The 12,995-nt window shown below is 42.3% G+C and overlaps 1 protein-coding gene across 1 annotated transcript; it reads left to right on the top strand.

Annotated features, from left to right (window-relative positions):
- Positions 1 to 380: 380 nt before the first annotated feature.
- NEK2 (NIMA related kinase 2) lies at positions 381 to 12,189 on the top strand. The gene is made up of 8 exons (XM_004313491.4): positions 381 to 578; positions 1,755 to 1,972; positions 2,242 to 2,482; positions 4,567 to 4,649; positions 5,394 to 5,520; positions 6,571 to 6,790; positions 8,216 to 8,341; positions 11,119 to 12,189. The coding sequence occupies exons 1-8, from the start codon at positions 483 to 485 to the stop codon at positions 11,343 to 11,345; spliced, it is 1,338 nt and encodes a 445-aa protein (XP_004313539.3). The 5' UTR covers positions 381 to 482; the 3' UTR covers positions 11,346 to 12,189.
- Positions 12,190 to 12,995: the final 806 nt, after the last annotated feature.

Below are 12,995 nucleotides of genomic sequence, written 5' to 3'. Positions count from 1 at the left end.
GGAGGGCGCGTACAGAGAATGGGTTGCGTGAGAGGTCAGAGTGCAAAGGCAGCTGGTTGAGCCAGTGAGCAGAAAAGTCTGAAGAGAGGTCTCTGGACTTCGGTTGCCTTGGCGACCTCAGCCAGAGGAACAGGGTGGCGGGGAACCGCCTGGCACTGCGGCTTTCTGTGCCCCGCCCTCTCTTTGGTTTTAGCTCCGCCCCTTTCTCCCGAGACGTCGGAAGCAGACGCCGACACCGACGCTGACGCGGTTGCCTAGCGATACACTTTTCCCAAGATGCCCAGGGTGTTGTGTTCTCCTTAGCCAATCAGAGAGGCGAAGCGGCCTTACCGCAGGCCAATAGACTGCGAGGCGGGGGCCCGCGACGGTTAAACTGGGCTGGAGACTGGGGCGGCCTGGCGCTGTGGCTTGAGGTCTCCGACTCAGTGGCTGCATATCCGCGACGGTGGTGCGACGTTCAGGTGTCCTGCGCGGGTCTGGCCATGCCGACTCGGGCGGAGGACTACGAAGTGCTGTACACCATTGGCACGGGCTCCTACGGCCGCTGCCAGAAGATCCGGAGGAAGAGCGATGGCAAGGTGAGCGCGGGCTTGGTGCCTGTCTCCGCCCCCGCCGCGGTTGTACAAACTGCGGGGGGCGCGCCCTCTGCCGCCGAAGGGAAGCGAGGGGCCTGGGGCTGTGCGTCTGGAAGGCAGGGTGCTCAGAAGAGTTAGCCATCTCCCCTCAGGTCTGTGTCGGTCCTGGGTCTCTCAAGGGATGGGAAACTGTGTCCCTTTTTCCTTTTTTTTTTTTATTTTTCATTTGTGAATCTGTTCTTAATCTTTAAATAAAATTAATAGAATGTGTCAAATAGAATATTGTCAAATACATAACACCGCTTTGCTATTTACATGCGATTGCGCATTTTTATATATTTATGTTATATGTATATATATTTTTTCCATCTTTTTTCCTTTCTCTTCCATTTTCTTCCTTTTTCCCAATTTGACCTGCTAAGGGCCTTCAGTTGGTGACAGCTAGCTGACTCCTGAGCTGTTTTTTTTTTGCGGTACGCGGGCCTCTCACTGTTGTGGCCTCTCCCGTCGCGGAGCACAGGCTCCGGACGCTCAGGCTCAGCGGCCATGGCTCACTGGCCCAGCCACTCCGCGGCATGTGGGATCCTCCCGGACTGGGGTACGAACCCGTGTCTCCTGCATCGGCAGGCGGACTCCCAACCACTGCGCCACCAGGGAAGCCCTCCTGAGCTGTTTTTAGAGAAGAGCCCTCTCGGTCATGACCATCAGCACCTCGAACTTTTATGTCTTGTAGTCAGAATTCATTTAAAATACCCATTATTCGGATTGTTGGATTCAGATTTCCCAAGGTGTGTAGGTAGACTTTACACAAAGCAACAATGGAGAGGAAATTGGCTCTGACGGAAGGACCTTTACTAAGTTCTCTTACCTTGGAAATCTTGACTTGGAATGTTCGAGGACTTTGACTACCTCTACCCCAGCTTTGACCAGCTTTGACTAAGCAACGGAGGTTAGGGGGTTGGGGGAGGTCTAATGTACCTCGTCACTCTCTGTTGCATCATTTACTGCTGAAAAATTAGGGGAAGATTATGGAAGTAAACTCAGGGGTCCTTAGGTTCATTGAACTACATTAGATGATGTCACTGTATGATCTACTTACTAGAGAAGTAATTTTTAAAAGTTTTTAAAAAGGTTTTGAGTATAATGAGTTTATTTGTACCTTGGAAATTTTTATTTCAGATCTTAGTTTGGAAGGAACTGGACTATGGCTCCATGACAGAAGCTGAGAAACACATGCTTGTTTCTGAAGTGAATTTACTTCGTGAGCTGAAGCATCCAAATATCGTCCGATACTATGATAGAATTATTGACCGAACCAACACAACACTGTACATTGTAATGGAATATTGTGAAGGAGGGGACCTGGCTAGTGCAATTACAAAGGGGACCAAGGAAAGGTAAAATCTCTTAAATGGGCCTAGTTTTGCTTCTGTTAAGCATCCTGTATTAGGATCAGGGACAGAGTACTTAGTAATGCGGAAGAGTCTTCTGGTGTTTGTTTGGTGGGTCCACGGTACTTTAGAAAATACTTGGTACGTCAGCACCCATATTTCATATCAATTTATTTCCCTATGTGTACACTTTGAAAACTAGATAATTCACATCATCCCATCTTTGTTATGGTTTTATTCAGAAGTTATAGGCTATATAACTGCTGTGATTTCAGACAATACTTGGATGAAGAGTTTGTTCTTCGAGTGATGACTCAGTTGACTCTGGCCCTAAAGGAATGTCACAGACGAAGTGATGGTGGTCATACTGTGCTGCATCGGGATCTGAAACCAGCCAATGTTTTCCTGGATGGCAAGCAAAACGTTAAGCTTGGAGACTTTGGGTTAGCTAGGATATTAAACCACGATACGAGTTTTGCAAAAACATTTGTTGGCACACCTTATTATATGTCTCCTGTAAGTATTTCAGAATTTAGATGCTTTTTAAACATCTTAATGCTAAACACGCAACTTTTTGTTTGTTTAGTAATATCCAATAGCCAAGAATTAACAATACTGTTTTATTTTAAATTTATATTTTTCCAAATGGACCACCAGACCATTAAGTTCCTGTATTAGCAATATAAATCAAGCTTTCACTGAATGACTACCAAGTGCTAAGCTCTGGGATCACAAAGATGAGATAGGTTTTGTCTCCGCCCTCAAGAGCAGCACTTCCCAAAGTGCCGTAGGTCCTGGACACCAGCTGGAACTCATCTGGGGTGATCGTTTAAAATGCAGAGTCCTGAGCCCCAAATCCAGTGAATTTGGATCTCTGGACAGGTCTTTGCACTCATCTTCTTTTTTCTTTGTTTGTCCTCCACCACTTTTTATTTTGGACTTTGTATTTTAACAGACCTTCTAGGTGATTCTTGTGCATGGAGATTCAGGACCCAGAAGGCTCACTCACTTCTGACAACATATTTTTGCAGTGTTAACTTTTTGTACTTATTCTTTTTTTATTGCCTTTTCCTACAGTGCAGCTGCAGAGTCCACCCATTTACCTGTTTCCTCAGTTGATGAATATTTTGTTTCCAAAATGTCTCACCATTCTAAAGAGCACTGCTATGCATGTCTTTGTATGAATTATTCTTTCTTCCTTTTTGGTTATTTCCTTGGTGTTTAGCTCTCGAAATGACATTTCTGGGTCAAAGGGTATGAACTGTTTATGGCTCTCTAGTGACTTTTGAAAAGCTTGAATCAATAAGTGATAGCACCAAAGTGTTGTATATGAAAGATGAGCAGATAAAGATGGAGAGAGATTTATTTTTTTAGCTGTTCACAAACATTTTCAGGATTTTCTCAGTCTTTTTTAGTTATGTTAACCAATCTGACTACAATATAAAACGTTGTAAATTAGTGATTTTTTTTTTTTTGCGGTACATGGGCCTCTCACTGCCATGGCCTCTCCCGTTGCGGAGCACAGGCTCCGGACGTGCAGGCTCAGCAGCCATGGCTTACGGGCCCAGCCGCTCCGCAGCATGTGGGATCCTCCCGGACCGGGGCACGAACCCGCGTCCCCTGCATTGGCAGGCGGACTCTCAACCACTGCGCCACCAGGGAAGCCCAGTGATTTTGTTTTTGACTCAAATTAGACATGGCCAGAGCAGTGTCGTTTTCTCACTGGATCAGATTCCAAATAGAAAGCCTTTGATATAAAGGAAAATTATCCAGAGGTGGTTCTTGGAAAAATTGAAACCTGCACAATTCTTTTGTTCCTGTTCCCCCCTGCCCTTGTAAATAGATCAGTTTAGCCTTCCCTATGGGATTGTCAGGAAGTGGCACCAGACTCCCCTGTTGGACTTTAAATTACTAAGAAGACTTCTGAAGATTTCAGTACAGTACTTGCCTCTGTGCCCTCTGTTGAGAATAAGAGCCATGGTGGACTGTTGTTACTGTACGTGTGGAAGAAAGGCAAACAATTAAAATAGGAAGTGAGAATATTACTTACTACTGTGGTATATAAGTGGACTAAGGGAAAAATATATAAATGAATAATTCAATTAGCCATTTATGTCTATATTCATTTAAATGTGGGCTAGATGTTATTCTAGAATTTTCTGTGGTTCTTTTAAAATGGAGTTTCTAGATTATGAATTCTTTGAGGGTAGAGGGTAGAGCTATCTCATGTTCACCTTTAACTTGCCAGTGCCTTGCCTGTAGTAACATAATAAATATTTGCGAATGAAAAATAAGTGAATGAATTATATATGACAAAGTATATTAGGATAAGATCATTGCCTTTTTTCCATTATAAATTTGAATATAAAGTACCATCTTTTTGTTGTTATGATACAAGATCTAATCAGCCTTTTGTATTTGAAATTTTTGTTATAGATATAAAATATTTATAATATAAAATTTGTTCCCTTCTTTTCCTTGAGTGAATATTACCAAACTTTAAGGTTCCATTTTTGTCCCGGGACTAATTTTATAAGTTTTAAAACAAAATGAACTTTAAACTCCTATTTTCTTACCTTTTGTTTTTTTCCCCCCTTAAGGAACAAATGAATCACATGTCCTACAATGAGAAGTCAGATATCTGGTCACTAGGTTGCTTGCTGTATGAACTGTGTGCATTAATGTAAGTACAATGACGACAGATTTTTAGTCTGAGGTTTACACTTAGAGAGATTTGTCACCTTTCACCAGGTTCCGCTTTTTGAGCATCCATGCACATTCAAGTCTGAAAGAATCATACGGTGGGTTAAAATTAAGGTAGATGGACAGGTTAAAAAAAATTATTTACAAATTAGTAATATAATCCCTGAGGCTGGATCTAGACTTGTTCAAGCTTCTAACCTGGTTAGATGTTTCTTTGTTAGACTGAGCTTAGCTCAAGGGGAGAGCATATAGGTCAAACCTGTGGAAGAAATGAAATAAAGATCTAGAGAAGCAGTCTAGGGTTTGGACAGGAAAGAGTTCTGATTCTTTCCCTTTTTTCTTTCTGTTTTTTCCCTTCTAAAGTATTCTGTAGAGCAGTGGTTCTCAACCAGCGAAGGGGAATTTTGCCCCCCAGTTTTGCCTCCCATGGGACATTTGACAATGTCTGGAGACATTTTAGTTGTCACAACTAGGGATAGCTACTGGCATCTAATGGACAGAGGTCAGTGATGCTGCAAAACATACTAAACAATGCACAGGACAGTCCCCATAACAGAATCATATGGCTCCAAATGTCAGTAGTGCCAAGGTTGGGAAACTTAGCTACAGAAGAAGATCCTAGAAGTAGAAGCATAAATACAAACTGGACCTTAAACTCTGCTTTTGGTTTGCTTCTTCTTATATATTTTCATTTTTACATTTAAAAAAAATTTTTTTTCCCCAGGCCTCCATTTACAGCTTTCAACCAGAAAGAACTAGCTGGGAAGATCAGAGAAGGCAAATTCAGGCGAATTCCATATCGTTACTCTGATGAATTAAATGACATTATTACAAGGATGTTAAATTTAAAGGTAAAGTTTATAAGATGCTATACTGTATGTTTCCATCTCTCAGCTAAGTTTTGCAGTGTATGCTCTCGTGGAGCAATGAGTCTAAAGAAACATTAAATATATTTCTTTAGCTAAATCTACTGTTACCACGAGTGAAAACATGTATCCTTGGCACATTGCAGGCCTGCCTTCTGTGCTTTCTTTGTGTCTCCTCCCACTCTGCCATGCTAACAGATGGTTGGTAGCAAGGAGAGATTGCAATAAGGATCCAAATCCTCAGTTCCCCTTGTCCTTGCCTACCTCAAAGTGGCAGGTGGTACAGGAAGGGGCCAGGAATAATACCTTATTACTCTGCCTCTAGCTCTGAGAGATTTAGAGATCATTAGAGATGGGAATCGTGGGGGAGGGCTGACTAAAAAGAGTAGAGGGGAAATAAAGAGATTATGTAGAAAAAAATCTGGCAGTGGGATGGGGAGGGAGATGTCCTAGGGATCGGGCTGTGTAAGAATAGAGTTAAATGCTGTGGGAGTTCAAAGAGAAGGAAGGATGCAGGTGAAGTAACAGGATTGAAGGTCGGTGAGAGAGCACCCTGCTTAATGTAGTTTGGAGATGCAAGGGCAGTACGTGCCCTGAAACAGACCGACCCTAGCAACGCTACCCAGCACAGCACAGGGATTGAGCCTTCTTAGGTTAAAAGGGGAACAAAGGTAAGTTAAAATCTGCATTACTTTGTGGACCCAGAACCTCATGAGTTAAAGCCACCAGTGAACTTATTTTTCAGGTGTTTAAGACCCATGTGTGTGTGTTGGGGCGGGGGGAATGGGCAAAATGGGCGAAGGGGGTCAGTTGCATGGTGATGGATGGTAACTGAACCTGTGGTGGTGATCACTCTGTAGTATATACAGATGTTGAACTATAATGCTGCGCAAGTAAAAAAAAAAAAAAAAAACCATCTGTAAAGGAGTCCTTTCTTTTGCCTTGGAAATGTATGCTGTTTTAAATGTAACTGCTCTTTCAGGATGAGTAGTCCATTATGTAGTGTGCCTGTAACACCGAATATTTTTTTCCCAGGATTACCATCGACCTTCTGTTGAAGAAATTCTTGAGAATCCTTTGATAGCAGACTTGGTTGCAGAAGAGCAAAGGAGAAATCCTGAGAGAAAAGGGCGGCGATTAGGAGAACCAGGAAAGTTGCAGGACTCCAGCCCTGTATTGAGTGAGCTGAAACTGAAGGAAATACAGTTACAGGAGCGGGAGCGAGCCCTCAGAGCAAGGGAGGAAAACCTGGAGCGTAAGTCTGAGTGGGGGTGAAGCACAGAGAGCTCCAGGAAGCTTATTCTAATGTATGTGAAAATCCATCTGAACAGAGGATCTCATGTCTGTGTTCTATTAGAACGTTTTTATAAATACTTGCGAAACCAAGATATGCACATCAAGCTTGCTGCACCTTCATGTTGAGCCTCTTTCTCTGAGATCAGCTGTTGTCCTCACATTGTTGGGCCGTAACTGTGACAGCCCAGCCCTGGGCTGTAGAGTCACTCTTTTCTTTATCTTTCTTAATATATGGACCCTGAGGTTTCCCATTGTAAAGAAGGTCTTAGAATTTGCCAGCGCTTCTCCCCTCTGATATGCTGCTCCAACACAGCCCGGGTCTGAAATCCTACAGTGTGTAAGACTAGATGTATTTGGGCAGTTCCACAGAGCATGTGGGTACAAGATACTTAAATACTCTGATGGGTATTGACGGACTGGGTGCTAATGAGTTTTTGATGTTGAAACTCTGTCTACTCCACTAAAGTGAGAGCTGCTACCCAGGTTTTAGGATTCTGCAAGGCAGCAGCAGCAGTGCAGCTCTGCATTTTGACATCGAGGGATGAGACGGGCTGCGACTGTCTCCTTCCCCCCTCATGGCTCACCCAATCTCGCTTCTGCAGCTCAATGCCGATGCAGACTTCATAAGTGTTTTTCTATTTAAACGTACTTACAAAGCATCTAAATGCGTTTGTTAATGTTTTACTTCCTAATGATAATTGTCTAGTACTGTGAGATACGCTGTCTGTGGGAGGTACAGCCTGTGCTTACCTGAAAATCTTTGTCTCTTCTGTCAAAAGAATTCTTTAAAAAAAAAAAAAAACCCACAAAAAAGAAACAACCAAAAACTTTTCATTAAAACTTTCCCCAGTGTTTTGTAATTTCACAAAGCAGCTGAAATCTGAACTCTCTGAATGCTGGGCCATGAATAAATAATAGCCTTTGTTAGTACCACCTAACTGAGCTGTGGTTTTTTCCCTTCTATTTGGGTGCTGTCATTCACCCAGAGGGAGAAGGGTTTGTACCGCAGCCGGGTAACGCCCGGAAAATGAACTGTTGCCCCTTCTCCGTGGAGAGCAGGGATGGCAGTAGCTCTTTGTTTTCCCCCATGAGTTATTCCCACAAATCACAACCCTTTGGTTGTGAAGCTGACTTTGTCCTTGTGCTTAAGCCAGTCCTTAGGAGAAAACCTAAGACAACAAACAACATACTAACCACACAGCATTATGAAACGGGAACAGTCCGGTTGGCTGGAGTATACAGTAGGAAACCCTTCACAAAACATGACTCATCAGAGGTCAGGCTGTTAGCCTTAGCGATAAGGAAAAGCGGTAAGATTACCAAATGTGAACTGTTTATGCCACTTGTTAATTTCTTTCTTTCTCGTTCCATTCCCTTCTTAAAGAGAAGGAACGTGAGCTTTGTGTTCGTGAGAGACTGGCAGAGAACAAGCTGGCCAGAGCAGAAAGTCTGTTGAGGAATTACAGCCTGCTGAAGGACCAGAAGTTTCTGTCTCTGGCGGGTGGTCCAGGTATGAGAACCAGCTCAGAGAACAGAAGTTGGTGCCACAAATGAGGAAACGGGCACCAGCGTTGCCCCGAAGGTGGCTTTGGCAGCCCTTTAAATTTCCAGAGTCTTGAATTTTATGATGGAGTGAATTGAATATATGCATTTCAGTGGAGATAAAAATTGTGTTTTAGCAATGACTGACTTAACTGTGATCAGAGACATGAGGCAATGAGTCAGGGTGATTTCATCTTCGGTTTTATTTGCTTTATCAAACTGTGTTCAGTATTTGATATTTATTTTTAAAAACTAGGTCATTTTATAGAAATGCTGTGCCTTTCAGATTTTTCTCTGGGTATATTTTCAAAACTCTACATTTCTCTCCATTTTCAAGTGAAAATCCTAGCATTTTACTATTACCACACGACCAACTCATATTTGCCACATCCTTCATAGAAAGTATGGCTTAAAAGGCGTGATAAGCCAGCTGTAGAATAGGCCATTACTTTTGGATCTTTGCTAAGACCCGTTCCAATTGAAACGTGTATGTCAAAGTGTGACTGCTTAATACCTGCGTATGCTCTGTAATAAGTGAGGGAAACAAATGAAACCAGTGATGGAAGTAAATCTCTTTTTTCTCAATATTGCTATCTACCATTTCAGTGTTTTTATAATATTTATTTCAGCTTCTCTTAGATTCCACACTGCCATCCATAAAGATAAACTAGACTTAGATCATGATTACTGTGATAGAGTGAGGAGGAATTTTTATCTGGGTAAGCGTCATGCATCAAGCCCGTTGCCGAGAACTATATGGAAGGTCCTGTTGGGGACGGCTCTCCCAGTTAAAGAGTTTATTTACATCTTGCCCTGAGAGTCTTTGAGCAAAGGGTGAGAAGAGCTGGCAAAGGATGATGTGTTTCACTTCGTAGGACACGTAGGTAGAAGAATCTACCGGTATGCGAATCATGGCAAAGACTTAAAATGAGCTGTGGGAATGGTGTCCAATGTGGGTAGGAGGTGTTTTAAAGTACTGAGCATGTCAGAGCCCTAAGAAAAGCAACAAAGCGGTGGGGAGGGGGTGCCCTTGTGAACTCAAGACAGTTGGAAATATCCTCTCCCCATCCTTGGGCTATAAAATTCAGACATGAGGAAAACAAATAAATTGAGATCATCACAGTAAGCAACAGCATCTTTTTAAAAGCTCTACTTAGTCTATTTAATGAAATACTAATTCTTTTTTTAAACACTTTCTTATAAAACTGTCTTATTAGTAGAATTTATAGTTTACACTGTCTGTTTACAAATGTATAGGTGTTTGTGGTAATAAAGGTGGATCTATTTGAAACAATGGAGTTGAGGCCTAAAAGCAATCTCCTAAAATGCTTTGCAGAGAAGCCGTGTATGAAATAGGAAGTTGGGACAGTCAGAGGGCAGCCTGCTCCTCCCTCAGGGCGTCTCCATTTCTTTGGACTGGAACGTTCATCTCTAGCTAGGCACGTGACTTCTTACTTCCTCACTCTCATCAGGTCTCTGCTCAGAAGTCACCTTATTATGCAGCTTCATCACTGCCAACACCCCCAGCACCTCTGTCTCCCTCTCTCCGTGTTCATTTCCTTCACAGCACATACCATCCTCAAATATTCCTCATATGGGCTTGTTTATTTGTTTATGGTCTATCTCCTCCTACCACAATAGGGCCTTTGGTCCACAACGACCCATACAGTGAGCTCAGTAAATATTTGAACGTATTTCCTTTAAATGAACTCAAAGGAAAAACAAAAAGGTTTTAGAATTCAAACCTTCAAGTCCCCGACCCCCAGATAGTTGTCAGTTCCTAATAGTGTAGCCACTGTAAGTAGATTATTATTTTTTTCATGTTAAAAGAACAGTTCCCTCACTGTTAACTCGATTTACTTTTACCATGCTGAATCTTGCTTAGGTTCTTTTTGGAAGAAGTTTCTGGTCAGTTAAGCCGCTTTAAAATGTGTTCTTAAGTATTTAGCCAAAACTGTAGGTGCTCGCTGTGAAGACGAGCTTCTGCTTCCGTACTTTTCTGGAAGTAATGTGTTCTAGGTAGAATGACACTTGCTTTCAAGCATAGAGATAAATAACATTGGTTTCCAGAAGTTTTATATTGTGGCCCATAATCCTCAGTGCATTTAACCTTAAGAGGAATGTTGATTGTGAAGAATAAAACATAGGTTCCTTGATTTTTGGCTACAGATTAAAAGGCTGATTGATTTCTGCCAACCTCATGCCCCTAACCTGTTAAAAAAGAGACAACAGATCCAAAATGGAGTCACTGGTCACCAAATGTCACCAAATCAGGACTTAATACCTAACTTACTGGCAGTTTCAGCCTCTCTCAGGAATGGAATCTTAAACCAGTTAATCTGGAATTACCTGGTCAGCACTAGTGAGGTCATCTGCCTGATAGACCCCTGCTGTCCCCTAAAGGACGGTGACCTTGCCACAGACAATCCCCCCTTTGCTGGTGTAACTTCCTGGTCCTGCCCCCTTCTACCTATAAAAGCCTTTCCTTTTGTACAGCTCCTTAGAACTCCTTTCTGTCTTCTGGATGGGATGCTGCCCGATTTATGAATCGTTGAATAAAGCCAGTAAGACCTTTAATGTTGGCTCAGTTGAATTTTGTCTAACACTCCTATCCCAGAGAGAATAAACAGGTACCCAGATTTCACATGCAAACTGACAATAAATATTTTGGTAAGTTTGATAAGTATGGAGGAGTTCATCTCCTGTTCATGAAACTCAAAAACCTTTTTCTTTTTTTTTCTAAAGAACTTTTTGATCTTACATCCTCGATAACGAAGAAGAAAGTTCATTTCAGTGGGGAGAGTAAGGAGAATGTCATGAGGAGTGAGAATTCTGAGAATCAGCTCACCTTCAAATCCAAGTGCAAGGACCTGAAAAAAAGGCTTCATGCTGCTCAGCTTCGTGCTCAAGCCCTGTCAGACATTGAGAAAACTTACCAACTGAAAAGCAGGCAGATCCTGGGCATGCGCTAGCCTGACCCAGAGACACAGACCTGTGTACAGTGTTTAATGTTGCCAGCCCTTTCGCGATGGGTATTCTACTGCTGTAGCCTGTATACTTGGTTCTGCGAGCCGTGCCTTTTCTGTAGTAAGCAGGGTGGTTTGGTATTACTCTTGCTGTTTTTCAGCAAGAATTGTACCAATGGGGCTTCCCTGGTGGCGCAGTGGTTGAGAGTCCACCTGCTGATGCAGGGGACGCGGGTTCATGCCCCGGTCCGGGAAGATCCCACGGCTGGGCCCGTGAGCCATGGCCGCTGAGCCTGCGCATCCGGAGCCTGTGCTCCACAGCAGGAGAGGCCACAACACTGAGAGGCCCGCATACTGCAAAAAAAAAAAAAAAAAAAGGTATTGTAAAGAACGCTTCATAGAAAGAAGAACGCTTTCTTGGCCAGTTGGGTTTTTAATCCTGTGTGTGATTACTACTGGAACATGAAATGTTATATTCTATATGTTGGGGTGGGGAAATAATATTAGAAAAAGATATTTACCCAGGAGCAGCACTTAGAAGTTTTAAGGGACTGAAGTGGTGTGCTTACAATTGTCACGTCTAGAGTTAAAATTTAAGTCTGAGGCTTTAAATGTTCTTGAGCTTAGAGAAAACCTAATTGGATATAGATTGGTCACTAATACCTTGACATCTCGCTTATAAATATCCCCTTGCTCTGTAGTTTAAATCTGTCACCTTTTGTGAAAATCCATCACTATGATGTCTCCACTCTTTTTCTTTCCCTTTTTATCCTGTTTAACAGTATGTGAGCTGTCTGTCATTTACCCACTCTTTTTTCACTAAATAAAAGAATTCTTTAGTTTTCCTGTATTCATGTCGCCTGTATTTGTTGATCTTAGTTGGAGGGAGTCTGTGTTTGTGATATTTAGGCATTGGAGGGTAGGGAAGAGAATGTGATGCTCGCAAGAGCTATACGGCACTTTACTACCCATCTCATTTGTCCATCTAAGCCAGTGGTTCTTACGGGGGCAGTTTTGCCCCCCAGGGTATATTTGCAATGTCTGGAGATATTTTTAACTGTTATGATTGGAGGGAGGGTGCTACTGGCATCTCTTGGGTAGAGGCCAGAGATGCTGCTAAACATCCTATAGTGCACAGGACGGCCCTCACAACTAAATGTCAGAGTACCACTCTTGAGAATCCTGATCTCAGCTGAGACTTGTTGGAATATACCCCACCCTTGAAGGAAACTTATTTTGGTTTTGATGGATTTTTTTTACATGTCTGACTTTTAATATGAATTAGCAGTCCTTGCTGTGCCCATCACATTTTTCATGTGATGTTTTCCTGGCAATGCTAATCCTTTTAGCTTAATGAAATAAGACCAAGTTATGAAGGGTTATAATGTCATAAATGGGAAGAAATAGCTCCTTTATTAGTTATCTTATTATAGGTTTATTACACCGTTGATAACGTAGTTCTATCAAAGATATAATATCGAAATACAATCAGAAACTGATTACCAGGCCTTTATGGTATACCCACAGATTAATCCTAACAGAACCACTTTGATGTAAATGTTGAGTATAATTTGCAGGGCCCAGTGCAAAATAAAAATGTGCTTCAAAAAGCAGGAAACAAGTACCATTAAAAGTACATATGGGACTTCCCTGGGG

This window comes from Tursiops truncatus, chromosome 1 (assembly GCF_011762595.2).
Source record: "Tursiops truncatus isolate mTurTru1 chromosome 1, mTurTru1.mat.Y, whole genome shotgun sequence".
Taxonomy (NCBI): Eukaryota; Metazoa; Chordata; class Mammalia; order Artiodactyla; family Delphinidae; genus Tursiops; species Tursiops truncatus.
The sequence above is the reverse complement of the archived record's forward strand: the minus strand, read 5'-3'. Positions and strand labels throughout refer to the sequence as shown.